This window comes from Pagrus pagrus (genome assembly GCF_965226575.1).
Source record: "Pagrus pagrus genome assembly, chromosome: 7".
In the NCBI taxonomy this organism is placed as follows: domain Eukaryota; kingdom Metazoa; phylum Chordata; class Actinopteri; order Spariformes; family Sparidae; genus Pagrus; species Pagrus pagrus.
This window is the reverse complement of record NC_140191.1, coordinates 12,396,597-12,420,698: the sequence shown is the minus strand read 5'-3', so window position 1 is coordinate 12,420,698 and position 24,102 is coordinate 12,396,597. Positions and strand designations below refer to the sequence as shown.

Genomic DNA, 24,102 nt, shown 5'->3' with positions numbered 1-24,102 from the left:
CAGGGGTCACTGAAAGGTTTGATGAGTAAGTATTAAAGGAGTTGTATGGGAGAGATTAGGAAGATTTATTGTGTTAAGTGTTCATCCCTCCAGTAGAGTTGAAGACACCTGAATAATCTGTGCCAAGACATGATGGCCCAACAGTCAGTTCAGTAAAATTTCCCCTTTAATTAATCCAATTTGAGAGATTGTGTTCGTACTATCAGATTTATGATATTGTATTTAGGCATAGTGGCGCTGGAGTGCTAACATCAGCACGTCAGCATGCTAACATGCTCACAATAACAGTATGACATGCTAATGTTTAGCAGGTATAATGTTTATCATCTTAGTTTAGCATGAACGCATGCTAACATTTGCTAATTTGCATTTATGATAAAGCTCAGCGGAGGTTTTATGAGAATGTTATCAGGTTGGAAGATATTTTGTAACCAACTAATAGGGCTACACATGTTATTGTAATATTATAAAAATTGAAGTAGGTCAGTGCAATATCCATATCGCAGAAGCTGCAAAGGTAACATATGAGACAAAACAGCATTCAAATTAAGTACAGTAGTGCTGCAGAGACGTCCCTGCCAGGTTTGTTTGGTGCAGACCCAAATAAATGAAAATTTTAATTGCTATGCAAAAATTATCTTTCCTACTTGTTGTGAATCAGATTTATTAAAATGATGGCAATATGATTTTTTGTCCATATCGTGCAGCAAATGTCCATGTCGGGGTGGCGCAAGCGCAAAAATCCGAGGATTAACCCTCCCAGGGTCTGTCGAAAATGTCATGACAATCAGTCCAACTGTTGAGATGACAAAAAAAAAAATAGTATCCTGCGGACTTCATCAGCTGTTAGAGGCGTATCACACATATACCGTGTTGGTGTTTATGTTGTCCTATTTGCGCCGATATTGAAACTCTTTTCCAGAAAATAATGCAGAAATAGATGATTACAGTCATTTTTAATTATTACATTCCTAGTGACATTTACTGTCACAGTGCACTGATGTTATTTTGGACAATATGGATTATTGTTTAACTGTAATATTTCCAGCTTTTATTACATATGTCACATAATATATATATTTCAGAGTATATATATATCGGCCCATATATCAATATCAGAATTTTTTATTTCCTAATGTTGGTATCTGCATTTGCCCCCAAAAAACGGGTTTTGGTCGAGCGCTACCAAAAATATGTAAGTAATTCTTTAAAAAACTGACAAAAACATGAAAAAACTGTTGACTTTTTATTGTAGTCCATAAAAACGAACAGCAATGATAAAAACAACAAGGTGGTAACCATAATAATAATATTGTATTTAATGTAAAACAACATAACAACGGACAGTAAGAAATTAAATTAACTTAAAGATTGCCATCGTTCTCAGAACCATGCCAAGTACCTAGAAGCTGTGGAGCTACTGCATGTCCGTATTTCGGGCAAACGCAGGGGGAGTTTCCAGGGGGGGAATCTGTGATGCCGTTAGGAATGTCGAGGTGCTTGTTTGGGTTTGAGCACAGAGAGCTGATCCTGGATTGGGTCACCTGACGACGAGAGAGGTGGAGGTTTGGGATAGAGGGTAAGGAGGCAGGAGGAGGTAACAGACCTGACCGACTGATAGAAAAGTGACAGTAACAGTCTCTCAGTGTCAGTATTCTGCAGTAGAGGTGCACGTTAATATGCCCTATTTTATACATACGTACTGGAAACATTCATCCTCTCTACACACACACATACAGGTGAGGACACCAGAGTTGAATGACTTTTAAAAAAAAAAAAAGTTTCACAATTTTCTAAAGGTGAAAATGAGCACAATAAAATCCCTTGAATTCTTTAATAATCCAAAAAATTACTACAAAGCACCAGTATACTCCAAACATGCTGCTTCTTCTCCTGTCTAACGTCTTCAGCTTCATGTTACATATAGTTACAAACACACGTTTGACCCTGCTGTAAAGACAGAGCAGGACAGGTCAGGGGAGCTTCCCGCAGTCCGACAGTGCTCAGGTTACAGGAGTTGAATCTGAATCCCAGTGGAGGAGAAAGACTTGTCTCTAGTCTGCCACAGAAAGTAGTGATTCTTCCATTCGCTCCCATCCTACATCTAAAAGGTTCAGTCTTTTCACATCCAGCAGCACAGCTGAAGCTCTTCTGAGTCCAGAGATGGGTTGTGGGTGCAGAACGAGGAGGACTAACCTGACTGTGCTGTACATGGTGGATGAGGGGGAGGACGTCTGCTACATGGCGGTGAGGTGACAGCGACTGGCCTCAGTCAGTGAGAGTGAAACGTGTGAGCTGATTGGTCAGCGCTGCACCTGCATCTGCTGTGAGGTCTGTGATTGGTTCTGAGCGGTGACCTCGGGGCCCCGGCTGGCCAGTCGGCTGAGGATGTTCCTCTCGGACATTTGCAGCCGCACAGCGACAGGGGGTATCCTGGCGATGGTTGCCGGGAGACGCGTGACGTCAGCCTTCATGTCACTCAGCAGTTCCTCGAGCTGTTTGAGAACTGGAAATACAACAACTAAATCAGCTATGAGCACCATCATGATAATCAAAATGCAGGACTGTTTTAGTTTTTTAGTTGCTTTTGTGTCTGGTGAACTTTAAGATTTAAAATGACCATATTTTAGTGTTAAACTGGAGTCAGACCAGATTCTATCTGACAGAAATTACACAAATGGTGCAACAAAATGCAGAACGGGACAGGAAATGGTATTGGCAGGGTTGTAAACATGCACTGCCTAAGCTAATGTAGCTAGCAGGCTAACAGCAGTCCACAAAGTTGCTAACAACCAGCATTTAATCAGACATTTTACTGTCATTGTGCTAAAACTCTTGAAACTAGAAAAGCTGATCCCTTTTAATCTATTTACATCTTCTTTAATAGATTTTTAGCAGTGTGACTGTAGATTTTTTTAATCCATTTTAATCACTTAAACCTCTTTTAATATTGAGAGTTACAAATGAAGGTGCTTTATGCAGTGTTTCACACATACAGATTTTACTTGGGTGAGCCACCCAGGTATATAAACACCCACCCAGGTATATTTGGCGACCCATTTCAGCAGTTTTCACTTAAATTTCTTTTAACCATCCAAGAGAAAGGTGCCATCCGCGATCAATTATCTAGTGGACAATCTGCCCTTGCGCTTCCTCTCTTGTCTCCTGTCAATCACACATGCTTTGCAGAGAAAGAGAGAGACGCTCTATGGTGTTACATCCCTCCTGTAAATACACCGATTATGATGCAACCTGTCCTATTCAACGTAGGCCTACTCAAGCCATTGTTTTGTACAAACATCAAAGTGCACCTGTTGCGTTGTTGCCGTTGGTTTTGATTAGCGACATAATTAACAAAAAGCTTCCTCCATCCAATTAGAGGTCGAGAGAACCCCAAAGATGGCGACCGGGTGGGTGTAGTTTTTATTTTCTGAAGAGGTAATGAAAGAGCTGTTGTATTTTTAACCACAGCGTTGCACATGTCCATCTGTTGCTGGTTACATTGGCAGCTATTATTAGGGCCACAAATTTAAATATGTGTTTACATAATAGCTCCTTTTTCCCTGCTACTGATACCATCATGACAGCACACACACAAACACAACTTCTGCTTATTCGTAGTTTTTTATAGGAATGGAAACTGTTGCATTAGACGCAACAGACTGTTCAATTCAAGATAAAGGAAAATTATTGAAAGATGACAATTTATAATAGTTTAAACTATTTTCCTTGATGATCAATTTGTTCTATTCCAGGTCAATGAGAACCCTCATAATGTTTTACCTTTATGCAAAACTGCATTGGCAGGCTTGTTTCCAGACATGGACTCCTTGCTGAGGTGCTGGTGGGACTCTGCGAGACACTCGACCTCACTGAAGCGAGTGTTGAGGGCCATGGAGGGGTGGGCCGGGTCCTCTGTCATGTTCAGGTAAGCTGCCCTACGCAACTGCTCCTCAATCACCAACGCCTGTTCCAGTAACTATACAGGAAGCAAAGAAACACAACATGACCAGTGAGATTTGACAGAAACACAGACAGTGAAGTAACGTGATAATAGTCAGTGCACTCAGTTCACCTTGAACCTGCGGGCCAGAAACTTGTTCTTGATCTCCAGGAAGTTTCCTCTGCTCATTTCCCCTTTGAAGGGCTCGTTGAGGATGGCAAACCTCACATCGTTCTGCACATCCTGCCAGCGAGCGTAGCCGTGTCTGAGAGACGCCAAGGTCAAGTGTAACAACATAACTGTCTCATGAGGGTCTTGTGAAGGATTATAATACAGCAATAAATGCTGATTATTGTGTGTGGATACGTTTATACTTAGGGACTTGGGCAAATCAATGTGCACTACAAATATTCCTAAACTAATTAATTGAAGTTAACTTCCTCCTCTTATTTTGAAAACACCCTTCCTGGGAGAACCTGGCTTTAATTTGTGGTCTTTTGAATAAATCAGACTAATTAATTATTAATCCACATAAACACCTCACTCTCGCTACAGCAGACTATAAAAGAAGGGCTGAAAGTGCAGCATGGCTTTTGTGTACTTCATACTAACAGTTAAATTCCCAAACCCCAGACTAACCCCTTCAAATGAGTAGTGCTGTCGAGCCAACAGCAAAGATACCCCACAGATTTTCAACTTTCTATCAAAGTGGCCTCAAAAGACCAGCAAATATATTCATATATAAGAAGTCAGAACCAAAACATCTCCATTTAATGAATTAGTCAACTAAGAATTTAATTTCTAATGTGATGGGAAGATATCAATCACACATGAGAGTTTAACAGGATCTGTGTGCCCGTTTGAAAGGATACTGTATGATGCCAGCCAGCAGCCAGTAGTCATGGCGACGGTGCCAGATCTCAAAGGTCTTCTTGGTAACGGTGGCTGCCCTCTCTTCGTTCTGCCATAAAGAGTGAAGCTCTGGAGAGGACGACAGAAAGGTCAAACGACAGAAACTAAATAGAAAAAAGAGAAGAGAAAGAGAGAGGACAAAAAAGTGTTTGTGTGTGTGTGTGTGTCCACCTGTGAATCCGCCGTCAGCAATGTTGAACATGAACCTCTGCTTGGTGGCTTTTTTCTTCTCTTCACTGACGTTAACCACCGGCGCAGCTGTTGCTCCTTCTTTGGTGTTCTCTCCGTTCTGCAGTTTGTTAAACTCGTCTGTTTTCACACCGTCCTTTTCCTCTTTTTGTTCTGTGAGGAAACAACAGAAACATGTCAGCAGCAAAGTTTAAGACTCATTAAAGACACATGGGTGGAATTAAATTATTGACGTTTGATGTGTACGTTTTTACAGGATCTCTACGGACGCCTTAATTAAATGCTTTTTCAGACATTTCAAGGTAATTTTTAACCAAATTAGAGGCTGATTTTTGAACGGATCATTCTTATTCAAGCATAGCAGGTAAATATAAAGGTTAGTAATATATAAGTAATCGAGAGGCAGGTTTTATGTCAGTATATCATTATTAGAGTGCTCTTTATTTTTAGGTTCCTCTAACATTTTGCCAACAAGTAAGTGCAGGCATAAAGTAAAACGACATTATTATATTTATAGATTTCCAACAACAGAAAAGTGGACTTTGATGCAGAAGAGCTTGACTAATTTTTACAAAAAGAAATGAAAATTAAAAGATAAATGAAATAAGATGAAAAGTTTGTGTCAATTAAGACCTCATAAATTCTAATTCGACACTATTAACTTTTAAATTTCCTTTCATTGCAAAGTGTGTGTGAGAGAGTGGTGACATGTATGCACCTCTCTTCTCTTCTGTTGGGGAACTGGTGTCCATCTTCTCATCTTTTCCCTCCTCAGCTGAAACAAGAGAAGAACTGTCAGAAAGACATAAAACAAAGGAAGCGAGACACAGTGAAAAAACACAGAACACCTGCCTCACCTTTAACCTTGTCCTCCTCTGACTCCGTCTTGCCCTCCGAACCTTCGCCCTTCACCTCAGGAGTGTCCTTGTCTGTCTCTGAAGTCTTCTCCTTCTCTTCTTTCTCCTTGCTCGCATCTTCAGCCTCCTTCTCCTTGCCTTCATCTCCATTTCCTGTCTCCTTCTCTTTCTCCTCCTTCGCTGTAGTGGCGTCTACCTCGCCTTCTTTCTTTTCAAGGACAGGGGATTTTTCAGACTCATCCGGGATTTCAATAATCTAAAAGGAGAGAAGGGGTAGCCACTTTCAGATTAGAAAAATCTGCAAATACAAGTATAATGTCACTGCTCAAAACTGATTAGACAACAAAAACGAGTGACATGGATATAAAAGCAGAATTTACCTCTGGATCATCTCCCTTCTTGGCTCCTTTGCCATCCTCACCCTCCTTCTTCATTTCTTCCTTGTCGTCTGATTTAGACAAATCTTCTAACAAAGCAGAACACACTGCAAAGTGAGTATTTATATCCCGTCTCTGTTGTAGCTGTCACTCAATAAATAATTACAGTTCCGAGGCTAAATGGTTGAATAGGCCAAAAAAGTCTGTCTTGTGAAGTCATTGTTTGTTTTCTGATCAGGGAGTGAGCCGGCAGTCAAGACGTACTTTTATTTGGGACTGAACTGAGACGAAATGATAACAGAATATGTTTCAGTGCAACTCAAAAAACTTTACAATTCAAACTTAAAAGTTAGAGGCAAAGCATGTGATGCTGAGGTTAGGCAGAGAGGAAAAGGAAATGCATGTCATTTGTTAAAGGATCCCCACAAGAAAAGTGTTACAACATACAGTATATATTTTATGTGTCTGTGATGGTTGTCATCGCAACAGAAGTTTCTCTTTCAGTCTAACTACAGCTTGTGCACCATGAAGCTGAAATGAAATTATCTGACTGTAGTAATCGTTTGTTTCTACGTTGAAAGAACTCAAAGGGAATTTAACATGTTGTTTTAATAATCCAGACTAAGTATGAAGGGGGTGTGTGTACCTGGGATGGGAGTGTTGGGCTGAGTGTCAGCAGGTGTCCCAGTAGAAGGAGTCTTCGGGTCTTCACCTGCAGCCAGAGCAGCAGCTCTCTTGTTCTCCTCCAGCTCGGCCATCCAGGGCATCGACCACTGACCGTTCACGTGCTCAAACTCCTGCACCTGTTCATCAACATGTGAACCTATCAGTCCACAGCTCAGTGTTTAAATACTTTTATTATTTCAACATATTTTGAGGTAAATCATACCTTTTTCCTTATGAGTGACATCACACCAATACGGGTGAGCACATGTTGCCGGGACAGACCCTCGCGTGGGACACCATCCGCAAAAGTTTCAGCTCCATCAGCCCCCGGCTCACAGAGGTGACGCATGAACAGAGACACATAGGCCCTGAGAGTGTGGAGAAGAAGGTGGAGAGATGTAACCATGAATATTTATACGGAAAATGTCAAAATCTGTGAGTCAGACACAGGTTTGACAGAAAGGTCTGCAAATACAAGCAAATTGAAGTTTAAAATCAGGAACACTGCAATTGAAGATTAAGTAGAAAAGGTTATGATTCTGACCTGCTTTAGTTTCGGTACTGGACAGTTTTCACTACTTTGTGCTCCAGACACAGTTTGTGTAATAATACCAAAAGTATTGAGGTTTAATATGCAAGTGAGCAGAAAAATATCAATTTGAAACTCACTTGAACTCTTTCTCAGACTTCCCTCGAAGGTCCCTGACCAGCCACTGGTTGGTGAAAGCATCCTGGGGAGGCATCCCATAACGCATCACTGCATTCAAGAAAGCCTTCCTCTGTCGTGCATTGAAGCCCAAAACCTGACAGGTAAGGAAAAAAAGGGTCAAGATGTTTGCAAATGCTTAAAGGAAATAACAGAAGGTGAGGTGACATAAAGAACATGTGATAAGAGGCCACGTTCAAGGCCTTCATCCTCGCTTTGCATTTTGTTGTTAGGTCATTTGTCATCTGTAGGAACTCACCTCGATATTCCCGCCCACTCTGGCCAGCAGTGGAGGCAGAGGTTTGTCCCGATCGTTCCTCAGCCCTTTACGGTTTGGTCTGCGGGCATTAGCTGAAAACAAAATGAGACAGTTACAGAAACATATTCAAGGCAGCAACGTTTCACTGAAGCTGTGAAGTTAAAATCAAACTCGATTTTGTATCATCATGTGTGTTCTTAACGTCCTATAGTGCTCGGTGAGGATATTCCACTTACGGCTCGTCACGGCACAATCTGATCCTGCTGAAGCTCTCCCTCCTCACAATCTCTCGGCACTTCTACATTCAATGCTTCTTGAAGCGTAAAACTTTCAGAACATTAACAACTGAAAGTGGTCATTTGTTATACTTCATTTAATGAAAGTGAAGTAACAGAGCCATTATTAAATACAATCAAAACAAAACATGTACATTGTTTTGTATAAACTTATAGAAACTGTATAAATACAAAGGGAACAATTTGTTCTTAAATAAGTTTGGAAGAAAACTGTGTAAAGTGCATTTCAAAAGAACTTAATTAACAGTTGAAATGAACACAAACGATCCCTTTAAAGTGCAAGTGGACAGTTCAGCTGGCCGAGAAACCATTCATTTGAATTTTCTTTCCCTGTTTCCTTCTTTGCTTTTCCTGTTTTTTTGCTCTTTTCCTTCTCTTTTCTTCCTTTCTCTTTTTCCTTTTCTCTTCTCTTGCATCTGTACGCCCAACACAGATGGCGCAGATACAAGTGTTTTTCCCTGAGTTGTTGTTGAGGTTGTCAATGAGGACATCATAGCTGTCGTCTGAATCTGAATAAACATCTGCAGGGGTGGTTTGAAGGATGTTAGTGGATGAAAGAACTGGGACAGTAGAGGTTCCTTATTAACAGGAAAGTCCTTAAGATCTTAAACTCAGGTACATCTTAATGACTAACTTCAATGTATCGTCTATATGTTAACATAATAACTTGGAATTTGGTTGCAATCACACTCCAGCACACTCGCTCTTCTCTTAACAGCAGTGATGAAAATGCTGAGCTTTACCTTCACTCCGTTCATCAAAGTCCTCGTCGCCTTCCTCCGAGGCCACCGAGTAGTCAGACTGGTTATCAGACTGATCCTCCTGCCAGTCTGAAATAAGCAAAGATAGAGAAACATTAAGGAGGGAGAAAATAAAAATATTGATCCATGGCAACATCCAAACTCCTTGTGGAGACGCAGCCCCATTAAATTAGTCATCCAGGCTTTTAGCCAGCAGGGGGAGCCACTGCTGCAGAACCACAGTTTTATTAAATATTCCCAAAATCAACAAGGGAATCGTTTTATCATTTAACTTTAGACTAGAACTTATTCTTAATGTGTATGAGTACAGTTACACCTGTTGTTTGTCTGCTTTGGATTAAGCCTAAGTGATTTTTAGTTTGTACTGCCTGATAGATAAAATAAACCACAACATGACAACAAATTCAAGTCACAACATTCAACACACATAACATACAGTGCTGATGATTTACTCTTTGTGCAGAAGAATTCTTTAAATTACATTTTTTTAGTAAATATTTTTTTAATAGTCCGCTGCTGCTGTCTTTGTAATCTTGTATTCACTTTGTTCAAATAAGTCTGTATAAAGCGAACCGAAAGGGATGAGGATGGAAAGAGAATGTTTATTATGGTTTTACTTCAATTTGGTTTTGCCAGTAAAATTTTACATTCGTAGGCTTACGTCATTGCTCTATTTTCTGAGAAAATATAAACATGCAGCTGTAATGCTTCTTTTTGTGCAATATTGTTGAATCATTATACATTTTTATTTAATAGATTGATAGAAATATATTCATCCAAACAGATGTGATGACGGTTACAAATGCAATAGCTGTTTATTTTTAGGCTAAAAACCAACACATCTCTGATGTGCTTGTAGTATATCAACCTCCAATAGTCCTGAGGACATCCACTGGTTGTCCCAGGAAGAATAAATACAAAATATGATGATGCAGCAATTTGTTATCATCCAACGCAGACCTGAAATAACCTACCATCTGATATTAGACAAGCCCTGAAAACTAACAATTTTTAAGTCAAGGCTACAACATTTGTTACCCAGTAACAGCTATAAACTTCGATTTGATTAGATTTGCTGTGCTCTTTAATCTTTTTATTTTCAGTTTATTCAAACTGAACTAGTTTACTTTGAAATTTTTGATCTCTTGGATTGCTTGCATCAACTTTTTCAAAACAGTAAATATTTTACCTTTTCGGTCTCTCTATTACCCTGTTAAGCTCAGTGAATTGCCCTGATGTATGTAGTGTGATACAAGGTTGCCTTGCCTACTTGCAAGTGAATCAGTAAAACTGTATCTACTATTGGTCTGATGCTGACGTCCTTTCTATCCTGCAAAATCTGCTACTGCTCCTTGTTTTTGGTTCTAACAATCAAACAGGCGAGGCCAACAGTTGTGCTATACTAGCACCCTCTTTGGGGTCATTTCTGTAATTGGTTTGGATTATATTAATACAACTATAAATTAATTAAATAGGACCTGAACTCACTACTTCAGTGATTCTTACTCTGGTTATTTAGTTTGCACATATCTCATAAAGCAGGATTACAAAGTCAGCTGGATAACTGCACCGAGGAGAAATCGAGGCAGTTCTTCATACATCACTATGTTTCAGATCTGAAGAGATTCTGAAGAGATATTATTTAACAAAATTTACCCAGACAACTTTGTAATGTTCCTTTCCTCAATTCACGCTGTTAAACATGCATGTTCTGAGCGAGAAGTAAATCTGCAGCACCAACACAACATCACCAACAGCACTGCACAACACATACACACACAAGAAGAGGTTGCTTTAGATATTGTTCTGTACCCTGTCTAATACCTCGTTCCTCTTGGGAGCCGTCATTGTAGTTGACCGGCTTTCGAGTTCGTTTGCCTTTGCCCAAATTTCGGGCGAGATCCTCTTGCTGCTGCTCATAGTGGTGACGGAGAAGTTTCTCCCAGTAATCGGGATCAACACTTTCCTCCTGCTTGATCACCTCTCTCTCCACCTCCTCCTCCTCAAAAAAAGGCCAAGAGCAATTAATATGATGTATATATTAAGAATGCACACACAGCCTTTGGATTTAGCTTAGAATAATGCTAGATCTAGGTCAAAGCTTGGTCTGTGTCTGAAGCTGCATTTAAGACTAAAATGCATTCATTTCAGGACATTTTTTGACAGGCATCTTGTTCCTGGTTATAAAAAAGTTGAAAAATACAATCAACTTATATTAAGTTATATATTCACCCTACATTTTGTTGGGAAGCTCATACCTCGTCGTCTTCATCTTTGACCACATACTGGGCCACTTTAAACGAGCTGAGGTACTCGTTCATGCTCTGGAGCTCAGTGTCATCTGTGGCATCCTGGTTCCTGTCAAGCAAGCGGTCAATGGCATGGTCATCGTAGTGGATCACACTGCTGTCATCCTCCTTGTTGTCCCCTAAAAGAACGATAAGTCAAATATAAATACAGGAAGAAGAAATCAGAAATCAGACATCAGATATTCCAGTGATGAAATGATCTTTCCACCCAAGTCACTCCCCGTGTTCAGCCTCAATCCCTCAAATCAAACTATCAAATCAAACTAGTGTTAGAGTACTGCTTATCTGCAAAACACAAGCATAACAATGTGCAGTAAAGTACATTTAAATTATCAAAAACCTATCCAATTTAGGTTTTCAAACAACAATAACAGATTTACACTAATGGCTTTCTTTTTTTTTTTTTTTTCAGAAAAACAAGCAAACAATAAAATATAATTCACGACTTTCACAAATAGGCTGCAGCAAGCCATGGATAATATTGGTTTATGATTGATATGACACTAGATCAGAATGGTTTAAAACAAGCAATGGCTCAAAATTGGATTTTGCTCATAATTGCCAATATCAATGTGAATTTGCCCGGATCTGATTCATGAGTCACCTCTGATGTTCTGCAGGGCTGCAAATGTTTTTAACAGGGCGTTAAACTGGTTTTAATGCCTTATGTGTATTAATTAATTTAAGGATATTTATCATACATTAATATTGTGTTACTATTACTGTATCTTTATTCATCACGATTGAATATTGATCATCACATAATTATTGATAATATTTTAATTATGACACGGTGCTTCTTGAATTGTATTTTTTGACCGACATGTGTTCTCAGGTCTCTCTTGTAAATTACATCTTAATGGGACTTATTTATATTATAAACTGACGATTATTTTCATTATCAAGTTGTCAAACATTTTTCGATCAATTGAATTAGTTGGTTGATCCATAAATGCCACAAAATGGTGAAAAAAAAATAACTCAACAGCCCAAGGTGACATCCTCAAATATATTTTTTGTTTGAAATAAAAGATATTCAGGTTACTGTCGTGATAACAAATGAAATGCAAATAAACATTATAAACAGATTAAGAATAGATTCATGTGATTAAAGTCGACTCACCTTCTCCAAGTTCATACTTGAACAGCTCTTCAGTTCCAAACTTGAGGATGTCATCGAGCTCCTGTTTGGACATGGAGCCAGTCTTGGAGCCGAGACCAGGACGCACCACCAGATGGGTGAGCATCATCTTCTTCTTCGCCACCTGGTAAAGGGAAGACAGACAACCGGTGAGCAGGTGATCACAGAATCCTGTCATGGTCTGTGTGTTATCTCTTGCAGTGTTCCTTCTCACAGACCTGTGTGATCCTCTCCTCCACAGAGGCTTTGGTAACGAAGCGATAAATCATCACTTTCCTGTTCTGGCCGATTCTGTGAGCTCTGCTGAACGCCTACGAAGGACAAGCATGAAACAAACATCAAAATATCATCCTATCATAAACAAACATACTGCCGTGGATGTGAGATGTAGAGCTTATATACCTGGATGTCATTGTGGGGGTTCCAGTCAGAGTCGTAGATGATGACGGTGTCAGCGGAGGCGAGATTGATGCCCAAACCGCCAGCTCTGGTAGAGAGGAGGAAAGCAAACTGAGGAGCACCGGGAGCTGAAAAGGGGACAGAAAGTCAGAACACTGATAAGACACCATACCAGCTGATTTAGACTACACAAACAGTCTATGTCTATGTCTCACCATTAAAACGATCGATGGCCTCCTGTCTCAAGTTGCCAGTGACTCCTCCATCAATTCTCTCATATTTGTATCCTTCGTTTTCCAGGAAGTCCTCCAGAAGGTCTAGCATTTTGGTCATTTGGGAGAAGACCAGAACCCTGTGGCCCCCTTCCTTCAGCTTCCTCATCATCTTCTGCAGCAGCGTCAGTTTTCCTGAGGACTTGGTCAAAGCATTGCCCTCATACATGCCATTTGGAAGTTTCGGCGCCTCCTACAATCCAGAGAAACATTCTGAATACAACTGCATTTAAACATTTTTCAATATGCAGACATAGTTCAGTGTGATAACAGAACACAAGAAACTATTTGTTTCCATATAATTGTGTAAAAAAGACTTAAATCGTACCATGGCAGCTGCAGGAAAGAGGTAGGGATGATTGCAGCATTTTTTCAGGTCCATCACCACATTCAGCAGAGAGACTTGATTTCCTCCTCCACGAGTGTTCAGGGCCTCAAAGTTACGAGTCAGGATGAACTTGTAGTATTTCCTGGGTTAGAACACAGACACAATGTTATAAACTAATGAGAAAAGAAAACTTTAAACTCTACACGATCCAGAACTTTTAGAAATGAATAATGCCAACCCATATAGTGTTTATATATCACATGTGTCGGCCTGGCTCTACTTGGTTTCACTCGGCTCATCAGCCCAGGATTTGCATCTTCATTAGAACAGGGCTACCTGTTGAAGGTGTGAATTTAACTGATGACGTGCTTGGGTTGTGTAGCGGTCAGGGGATCGGCTGTAAACACTCTTCCTCCCTACAGCACTATCAAAAAAAGTTTAATTTCCTGCAAATTCTTTACAATAAAACTCCTCCGTTGTCTTGTTATTTAGAAGCTTTTATGAATCAGCAAAATCAGGAAATGGTAGGTTTTCACCAGCAGTAACTTAACACGACACAAGATAAACTAAACTAAAAGCAGCTTTCTCTCAGATTCCCTGCACAGACATGAGTTAAGTCTCGCAACATAGGCTTGTTTGAGGAAGAAAAGGGGGTGGTCACTGGGTGGACGTCTCTGCGGACCGCCTAGAGGCCCTACTCCAGGGTAGGTCCATCCCAGTTGTGGCTTTGTTCAACTTGGCACAGTAAAACTGGTAATGGAAATGCAAATCATTGTGACTTGGTTTGCCTCAGTGAGACCAAAAGTGCCAGTGGGAAAACACCAATCGTCTTCAGTATGTAGCCTGCTTTAACTTTCATGGGTGCATACTTTAACAACTGTAACTATATTTCTACACATGGTCTCTAAGCTTACTTCTGCATGGGGCTCAGCTCCACTCTAACTATGAGCTCGGTCTTTGAAGGCATGTGTTTGAAAACATCAGCCTTCAGCCTCCTAAGCATGTGTGGTCCCAGCATGTCATGGAGCTTCTTGATCTGGTCCTCTTTGGCAATGTCTGCAAACTCCTCCAGAAACCCTTCCAGGTTGCTGCAGAGAGAAAAAAAAAGGAAAAAGAAAAATACATAAACATAGGGGAAGCGTGGGTGTTTTCATTGCATCTGCAATATAGTCGCATATGGGGCTACTAACTTGAATCTCTCTGGGGTCAGGAAGTTCAGCAAGTGGAAGAGCTCCTCCAGGTTGTTCTGAAGGGGAGTGCCAGTGAGCAGCAGCTTGTGTTGCAGCGGGTAGTTATTCAACACTCGGAAGAACTAATAACAGGCAGGGAGAAAGGAGAGGCACCAGATTTAATAATAAAAACATGACAGCACATAACAGTTAGCATTATAGCCAGGAGTGGACTGTAACTAAACACATTTACTCAGGTACTGTACTTAAGTACAATTTTGAGGTGGTTTGACTTTCCATCTCCTGCTTTTTCCTCTATTTTTACACTACATTGATTTGATAACTTTAGTTACTTTGCAGATTAGATGCTGCATCAGAGCCAAACATGTGTATAATTTACTTTTACTTTGATACTTGAGTACATTTAATATCAGATATTTTAAGACTTTTACTCAAGTAATACTCCTATGGGTGGCTTTCACTTTTACCAACGTAATATTTTGACACGATATCTTTACTTTTACTCAAGCAGGACTTTTTATAAGACTGATTATAGCATGTGAAAAACAGGAGTGATACAGTTGCAAACACATTTTTGATCAATCAGAATTCTACTTGAAAGTACTATATGTTATCACCTTGGACTGGTTGTTTTTGAGTCTGTGAGCCTCGTCAACAACCAGACAGGCCCACTCAATGGAGCCTAGCACAGCCTGGTCAATGGTAATCAACTCATAGGAGGTCAGCAGGACGTGGAACTTGACTGTTGAGTCTTTCTGTAAAGCACAGACAAAGAGGACATTAGTAGAGCCGCAAAACAGAAAAAACAATTACTAGGGCTGTAAGGAATTGTTTCCACTGTTAATATAGCACCACAAACTAAAATTATTAGTCGAACTTTTATATAATTTAGCAGCAATGTAGCCATCAATTCTTTACAAGAAATCAAGTGCTAGTTTACAGGCTACAAATTCAAACAGACTATTCTTTTCATCACTTTTCCTTTAAGAGAGCTTGAACAAATTAATCATCATTCTTGCTCTTTTCTCTACTTCTTCCTTACCTTCATCTTGGATGCTTTTTTCCCGCCTCGTATGGCATTTCCCTCAAAGGAGAACTCGTTCTCCCTGATGACAGCCCTGCTGTCTTTGTCCCCTACGTAGGTCACCACATACATGTCAGGGGCCCACATCTCAAACTCTCTCTCCCAGTTAATGATGGTGGACAGGGGGGCGCTAACCAGGAATGGACCCTTGGAGTGACCCTGCAAGAGTGAAAGAGAGAGTCATGTTATTTATATAGCTGCATTTATCCAAAGAGCTTTACAGGTGCTGGCCCAGACTACCTCCTGAGCCACAGCCGCAGTTTATTCAGCAAAAATTCAAGATATGTAAACAACTGTAATTGTCTTGCCCTGCCTTTAGGATAGAGTTCCTTACTTAGAGCTCATCCCCTTTAATGGACAGAGTTACTGTGTGTCACATGTCTGCAAACCCACCCACTAACACTGATTGACAGGGGAGGGCAGATTGGACAAAATTGCATCAGGAACTTGCAGGAAATACATTTTATTTCATTTTATATTTAACATGTTTGCATAAGTAGGCTTAAAGCAATCTTTAGCCTTATTAATTACGAAGAACATGCTTAAAATTATTTGAAGACAATCAAAAATATCATAATTCTTACCTCCTTGTACAATGAGTAGAGGAAGACAGCCGTCTGCACAGTCTTGCCTAAACCCATCTCATCAGCCAGGATCGTGTCTGTGGCCTGAGCCCAAGAAAACCTCAGCCAGTTCAACCCCTCCAGCTGGTAAGGATGCAGAGTGCCTCCTGTGCTGTCCAGGTAGTCAGGCTGCCGATCAAACTTGATGGTGGGCTGGAAGGAAGACAGAAGAATATCAATTCGACATCCATCCTGATTCAAGCTGCTTTTATTCTGCCAAGTGAAAGCGCTCGACTGTGTTGCTTCCTGTTATCATAAATAAACCATTAATTTATATTTTGTTCAAAGTTTCAAAATACTTACATCTACAACTGGATTCGCAGGTGGTCGCTCTGCCTTCTTCACTTTGACTGCCTTCTTTATCTTCTTACCGGGTCTGCCCTCATCACCCACCATCAACTCCCTGAAAGACAATGACAGTATGTGAGATAAAACATATTTTCAACCTGTACCACAACAGAATAATTATCTGGGCTTTTGTAAATCTCCCCTTACCTGTGATTCCAATATGTCTGTTTGTAGGTGTCAAACTCTGGGACGTCCATCTCCTCGCTCTCCCAGGTTGATTGGTCGTAAGCCAGATCCCTCCATTTGATCAAGTAATGTACGTTGTTCTTTTTATCAACACTGACATAAAAAGAAAAAAAACAGACAGAAAAGATGGAGTTATGATAACGCATGATTACTGTGTTTGCTCTTCAGGTGTTAACAAGTATAGATAATAATAAAAACAAGTTTGTCTTCATTCATCTTTCTTAGGTGGTTAAATTATATTGTAGTAAGGTGCTTTTTGCTTTTTTTAAGACGTACAATTTCTAAGGCACTAACTAAAGAAATTCACATCAAAACAGAATAATCACCTGTTAACACAACAATTTGAAGGCTAAAATACAATTTCAGTCTGGTTACACACCTTCAGCGCAAACAAAATCTACAGTAGGCTTCTTTTTAAAGATGAACTGTGTATTTATAATGAGATTATACTTGTCCTACCTGTGGTTGAGGATGCGATGGATCATCAGCCACTCCATCTTGACTCCATAACGGTAAAACTCCTCCTCCATGTGGATAAAGAGAGGATCCTTATTCTTCCTCTTGGTGCTTTTGTTTTCATCACCCTCACCGCCAAAATCCACAGGCGGCGGTTCGTCCATGTCAGTCTTTCTCTGGTAGTTGCGGAACATCACCTGGCAGTTCAGCTCCAGCTGAGGACGAGCAGCAGGGAGATAAATAAAGGACCATTAGGTTTGTGTGAGTCTATGTGAGGGAAGTGCACAGAAAAATCTATATTCTCAACTACACGTGGATATAGTTACAGAGAGTGTTTGGTACCTGTAGCTCCAGCACCCAGGAGCAGTGCCAGTAGGACATATTGCACCATTTGACAAAGAACTCCCTCTCCCTGCGGCCCGCCAGCGGAGGGGGATCAGGAGCATCAGCAGGGAGGTCAGCAGGACGAGGGACAGGCGTGGGGGCTGGCGGCTCCCCCCATCGCCATGTTAAAACCTTCTGGACTTTGCCCTTCATCGGCGGACACTGTCAGGAAGTAGGAGAGGAAATAATTAAGGATATGATGCTTGTTAATTAGCAAATGCCATTTGTCTGATAAAAAATTATGTTTGGAAAAATACCAAGTTTAGGACATGATAAACCAGCAAATTAAAACTAAAAGGCTGCCATGGTTTCTCTAAAATGCTGTGGGCATGCACAAGATGGAATCTGCATCACCACACACCCACATGAGCACATGCATGCGCAGACTTGTGTGCACCAGTGCACATCACTCACCTTGCAGCGGGGGCAGATCCATTCTCCATTGGGGATTTCAGGGAGAGGAGGGTTGAGGCAGTGGATGTGGTAGGAGGAGGGGCAAGTGTCACAGCATAGCAGCTCCCCTCCGTCCTTGCACACCCGGCAGAACTCAATGTGGTGGTCATCTTCTTCCTCCACCCCTTCATCCCTCCTGTCTTCCTCATCTTCCCCTTCGGCCTCAGAGAGCTCATCCCTGGCCTCCCACTGAATCCCCTCCTTCTCCTGGTGGCAGAATTACAGACGGAGGGAGGTGGTGTGAGTGTGTGAGGGGGAGGAAGGCGGGGGGGGCAGACAGGCAGGGAAGGTATGCGGAACAGAGTGAAAGGAAAAAAGGGAGGGGTGTGGGGTGATTTTCAAGAGCGCAGGGAGTGTGTGGGGGGGTGCATTGCGTGCGTGTGCATGTTGCCGTGTGGAGCGATAGTGGAGGGAATGGGAGGGGAGGGACAAGAAGAGGAAATGGGGGATGGGGGAGGGGGGGAGACGTGTGGTGTGGAATAGGAGAGGATAGACGAGAACATGAGCAATAGGGTGGGGGGGGCAGCAGAGGACAAAGAGATCATATAAAAATGTTAAAATCACCTTTAACAAAGTCTATTTTCCAACAATCAACTCTCTTGTCAATACAACTTTCCACTGATACACTTCAGCAGTATTTTACAGACAGGTGTAATTTTTGCCCTGCGGTTTCATACTTCAGGAATCACACAAAATCTTCTCTAACATACAATATAATGGTCTGCACAGAGAGTTGAGCTCACGGTACTCACACAGTGTGGGCAGCTCCACTTGCCCTCAGGTGCTTTCTCCATGTCAGGGTCTAGACAGACCATGTGATAAGCTCTGGGACAGGTGTCACACAAAATGATCTCTCCTCCCTGCTGGCACACCTCACAGTAGTCCTGGTGGTCTGTCTCGTAGCCATCGCCGTCCTCCGTCTCCACTGAAAGAAAGTGAGGACAATGATGATCTTATTCAACAAAACAAAATAAAACCTCCTGCACTGGCCTGATGCATAGATAACAGAACAAACTTTTTATTTTTGTAATATTTCCATGCGAACCTTTCTTCTTTTTCTTCGCACTCTTGGGTTTCTTCTTGGGACGGTTGCTGCGGTTGGAACCATCTGACACGGAGAAACTCCCATCATCGAAGTCACTGTCGACATCGGGTTCATCTTCATCACTCTGACAGACGTTGAGAATGAGCGAAACACCAGGTTATATTATGGTACATATTATCAAAATTCTGATTCAAAGATTGTTTAATTCTCAGAGGTAGAGGGAAGCAAAAAACTGCCAAACAGAAAGTATATTACAGAGGAGCGCTTCCTTTTGCTGTTGAGGCCCCCCAGTTTGATCTTGAGTGGAGCCACCTTCTTAGGTTTGGGTTTCGGCGGAGGCTTAGACGCGGACTTCGACTTCTTGCGAGCGTTGGGACCTGAGAAGAACAGAGATTAAAGTTTAATCAATACAACAATTGAACTAGTTAAAAACATTCTGAAATAGCAGATTTTCATGACACAAAGACACAATTATCACACAAAGCAAAATATTCGTGTTTTACGTTTATCCTACTTTACCTTTTCCCTCTTTGGTCTTGGCCTTGCGTAGCGGAGGTGCCGGGGGTGGTGGGGGTGCAGCAGGTGTAGGAGCAGGGGCTGGAGCAGGAGTGGTAGCAGGTGAAGCGGTAGCACCGGTCTCTGCCCCTCCGTCTGTCCCTGCCACCACCATGTTCTCTACAGCGGCAGCCACATTGGCAGCTGCCAGGGCTGCATTGGCAGTGGCACAGCCCTACAAGGGGACACGGCACAGAGTGAGAAACTCTGGTCTCTACTGTCAAACACACAAGAGGACAGCAATTCTGAATGACTCACTCATTATAAGTCAGACTTCCAACCTTGTTTGTAATTGCAATACCTTCAGAGGGTTGTTGGTGCTGAATTCTCTCCACTTAGCCATCATTAACGTCATCATCTTGGACACTGCAATTTTGGGGTTCTTAGCTGCAATTAAAGGCCTAAGGACAGAAATTTTACAAGAAATATAGTTAACTTATTTTCATACATTAATAGTTCCTTAAAAACAAGGTTGAGGAAAACAATAATATCTATGGTTAACATAAAATGGGTTTACTCACCTGACAAACTGGCTGAAGGCCTTGTAGTTAGTGAGGGAGCTGTAGTCTTCCTGAGTAAAGACATGGTCAATGTCTTTCATGCCCCAGGCCTCCAGCAGCTGGGCAGAGCTTTTAGGCTGAGGCGGGGCGAGAGGGAGAGGTCAGTTTGTCATGAAGACAGAAAGACAGAATTAACTAACTATCACATCTGAATAAATCTTTACCTGGCAATCATCGTCATCATCCTCGTCATCTTCTGGTTCTGGATCTTTGCGTTTGCTCTTCGAGCTGGATGAGCCTCCTTTCTCTGCTGCCGCACCTCCTTTCTTCTTATCTTTGGCAGAGCTGGAGCGTTTCTTCTTTTTCCTCCCGGGGGCATAATCACTTCCCTCACTCTCTGACCGCACACCTCCCTCGTCTGCATCTCTCTCTGCTGCTTCGACTCCAATCAGGTGCTCCGGGGAGCTGACTGGCAACTCCTGCAAGACAAAATGCAACTTTGCAAATTACAAGAAGACACTGGTATTGTATACTTTTATACATTATATAAATTATAAATTAAAGTTTGTTCCTTTATATTTGATTTATTGTGATAATTATGCCACTTAAGATGGGGAAGTCATCAATGGAGCTGCATTGGTCCATGCATGGTTTGAACTGATTTTATTGATTAATCTTCTATTGATTGACAAACTGAGTTATTGTTGCAGCACTAGATCACTTGGTATCATCATTATCTGAATATGTTTGCCTTTAGGACAGTTGGATGTTTAGATAAACCAAGCATTTTGAATGTGTCATCTTCCATTCTCCACTACCAAAAGATACTTTATAATATAATCAACAATTAAACTAATTGTTTGTTGCAGACCTAATTTCAGGAAATGTAGTTACTACTCTTGTTGTACACTAGCATGAATATGAAATAAAGGTCAGATGAAATGTGTCGCATTATATTTGGGGACCAAAAAATATTCACAAAACACAAAATAAATATATTGATAATTTCATCACACATCCACAGAAAAGATGATTTCTAAATCTTTTTCACAGCTGGTTTACCGTCCACTGTGAACTCGTGGATTAACTCACTATTTGGCTGTATAAAATCCATCACTTAGGGATGTTTTGTGAATGTCCTGTAGATCTGTGGGTCCTAAACTGATCTAATTGACTCACAGGCGTCCCTACTAATTGCTTAAGTGTGTCCTATTAGGCAGGCACCAAACTCCCCCCTGTTGTGACCCCACGTGGTGAGTTGACAGCTGCAGAGAGAATTGTTTACCTGGTCAAATCTCGGAGTATCCTTTACTTCAAACATGAAAAGTTTGTCAAAAACAGCAAACTAACCTCTCTGATGGGTCTCTGCCTCTTGCTGCTCCTGCTCTCACGGCTGCTCTTCTTGGCTTTCTTCTTCTTCTTCGACTTGGGTACCTCGTCTACATCAGACACAGCATCCTCCGGCTCGTCCTCACCTGCGGGTGACACGCTTTTTAATTAGCGCGAGGAGACGGTGCGCACACACACACACACACACGGACGGGAGGCAGTGCTGCAGGCCGGTGGGAGACAGGAGCAGCCCGCGCACTGGCACGACTTAGCACCATGCCCGTGCACGCACGCACACACACATGCACCGTGAATGCCACAACAGCGCAGGTTGAAACTTGTGTGTTTGAAACTTTGACAGTTCACGCCCGCACTCGAGAGGACACGTGTGAGGTTTGGGGTACATGAGGGGCTGGAGAAATGAAAGCAAAACTATCAACACTTGCTTGACAAGTTAGCTAACTGACGGCGAGTGACGGACGGCCCGAGCAGACTACTCATGGCTAGCTTTAAGCTAACGTTAGCCTCGGCGAGCTCAAGTGACAGAGAGAGATGGACCTTCTTCAGAGGGAGAAAAGCGAGCTTACCGTGAAGAAGTGAGTGCTCCTCCGCGGCTCCGAAGTCTTCCCTCTCATCCTCGCTGCCCGACATTTTCCCAGCGTTTTTATTTTATTCCTTGCTGGTCGAATTAATCCCCCCTAAACCTTGCTCCTCGGTCGGCGAGGGAGGAGGGAAAATGACGTGGGACTGTTGGAGAATGGACCGGGGGTGTCCAGGAAGGGAGGGGGTGGAGGGTGCTGGGGAAAAAAATAAAAATAAATAAATAAATGGCATTGGTTGGTAGCTAATCCTTGCTTTATTCCTCATTATTTACACTGCGTGTAATTGACCACCTGCGTGCTCAAACAAGTTGGATAACTAGATTATCCACGCTTTGACATTATGTGTTGTTGATTCGCAGGTATTTTTCTACACAGGAGTGAATGAAGTTAAGTGTGGCATCCATCATTGTCTCAAGTATGAGCGGCAAATTCGCGCTGTCGAGTTAAAACAATACATCAAAGAAAAGTTTAAGCGTTGAAAGCCAACCTTCACACATTAGAAACTTACTGTAGTGTGTGTAATAGTCCCGGGTCGAGGTGTGCTCCCTCCCTCTCTCCCTCTCTCTCTCTGTCGGTGCAGGAATTAATACAAGTCAGGCTGTTTGCACGGCAGTTGTTGTCATTTAGTGCTCATTCATTAAGCTCCGGCTGAACCAGTGATCAGCGAAATTAAAAAAATGAGCCGTCAATGACCCAAAACACGTTGCTCCGTCCCCCTCTTCTCTCTCCCCCAACCTTACAGGCAGAGCTTAGCTAACATCCTCACAAACACACAAAGGGGGCAGACATCCCATAATAATCCCCCCCTCCCACACTCACACAGGACTCTGCATAGTTACCTCGCAACGGACAGACCATAATACTCTGCCTGCCCCCACCCCCCTCCACCAGGCGCGCGAGCGCACGCACATACGCACGTACACTACCACCACCACACGTGCATGCACCAGGCTCTTTGCACGCACACTCCTTCCCCTTTCCACTGGTAGTCCCAGCCCCCTTAGCAACCCCGTTGTCATGGTGACACCCCCTCCCTGCAGCTCCCCGACAGACCATAATACTCCAGCAGTAGCAGCATACATCCCATAATATACAACTCCTAAAAAGCCAGGAAAGAAAAAATACCAGTCACATGGTCTCCAAGGGAGCTCAAGTCCACTGGTGACAGCCCATAATACTCACTGAGCATCCACCTGAGAGTGAGCGTGACTCTGACAAGAAGTCAAAGACTTTTGTTCCTGCAGTCCACACACAGGTGCGCTACATGTGCTGCGTGCAGGTCAAACAGGCCTGCAGAGCCACAGAGCTGGATGTGTGTCAAATACTTTGATGATGTCTTCAACCCTGCTCAGCATCCCTGGAGCACGCTGAGGCCTCCTGTCACAGTGGTGTTGTTACAGTTACACTGCAACACATCTGTATCATCCACCACCAACACTGTGATTTTACAATGTTGGGTCGAGTCCTTCAAGTGCAGCAAGGGCCAACAGGTGTGCAAAGACCCAAGAGTGGTGGCAGGTACACATCCTATTTGGTCTGATGTTGTGGGCTGCAGGTCAAAGTTGAGTAAACTCCACTCAAAATGTTGCCTTCAGGTTCAGATTGTAATGCAGTAAATAAATACAGTCAAAACAGTTACTAAGACTGTCAAAGATAGTTTATTTAGTGGTACGAGAACTGCCGCAATGTGACATCCAAGGATCTGAGCACATCAGCTACAGATGGCAATTATGCTGTAGGCAACAGAACAAAAAGTGTCACATAAATTAACTAAAGCATCCATTGCATGTCTGCCACAGCTGCACATTTCTCCGCTAAGTCCTGGTGCTGCGGCTCATTGGATTTATGCTGCTTGCTTTCTAAAATCTTTTAAAAATACAAGTGGCCACTGAGTCTTTGCTCGGCAGGGTCTCTGTTGTTCATAACACCATT

The 24,102-nt window shown here is 42.1% G+C and overlaps 1 protein-coding gene across 5 annotated transcripts; it reads right to left on the bottom strand.

Annotated features, from left to right (window-relative positions):
- Nucleotides 1–1,233: 1,233 nt before the first annotated feature.
- chd4b (chromodomain helicase DNA binding protein 4b) lies at nucleotides 1,234–22,950 on the bottom strand. Of its 5 annotated transcripts, none has more exons than XM_084358593.1 (40): nucleotides 22,679–22,950; nucleotides 22,156–22,365; nucleotides 21,590–21,714; nucleotides 20,464–20,718; nucleotides 20,261–20,376; nucleotides 20,041–20,140; nucleotides 19,704–19,914; nucleotides 19,440–19,561; nucleotides 19,185–19,308; nucleotides 18,892–19,064; nucleotides 18,101–18,346; nucleotides 17,645–17,848; nucleotides 17,306–17,517; nucleotides 16,808–16,939; nucleotides 16,616–16,715; nucleotides 16,274–16,465; nucleotides 15,648–15,848; nucleotides 15,223–15,360; nucleotides 14,606–14,727; nucleotides 14,330–14,503; nucleotides 13,416–13,557; nucleotides 13,031–13,280; nucleotides 12,819–12,943; nucleotides 12,635–12,727; nucleotides 12,399–12,540; nucleotides 11,225–11,394; nucleotides 10,779–10,968; nucleotides 8,949–9,035; nucleotides 7,910–8,001; nucleotides 7,614–7,747; nucleotides 7,168–7,312; nucleotides 6,925–7,081; nucleotides 6,282–6,367; nucleotides 5,902–6,157; nucleotides 5,763–5,819; nucleotides 5,027–5,197; nucleotides 4,816–4,924; nucleotides 4,076–4,208; nucleotides 3,784–3,979; nucleotides 1,234–2,506 (listed from the first exon to the last, which is right to left on the bottom strand). In XM_084358593.1, the coding sequence occupies exons 2-40, from the start codon at nucleotides 22,217–22,219 to the stop codon at nucleotides 2,304–2,306; spliced, it is 5,949 nt and encodes a 1,982-aa protein (XP_084214719.1). In that variant the 5' UTR covers nucleotides 22,220–22,365; nucleotides 22,679–22,950; the 3' UTR covers nucleotides 1,234–2,303. The 5 variants fall into 5 exon arrangements, with proteins under 5 accessions (XP_084214719.1, XP_084214721.1, XP_084214722.1 ...); XM_084358595.1 differs by having other exon boundaries at nucleotides 6,282–6,364; XM_084358596.1 differs by having other exon boundaries at nucleotides 10,791–10,968.
- Nucleotides 22,951–24,102: the final 1,152 nt, after the last annotated feature.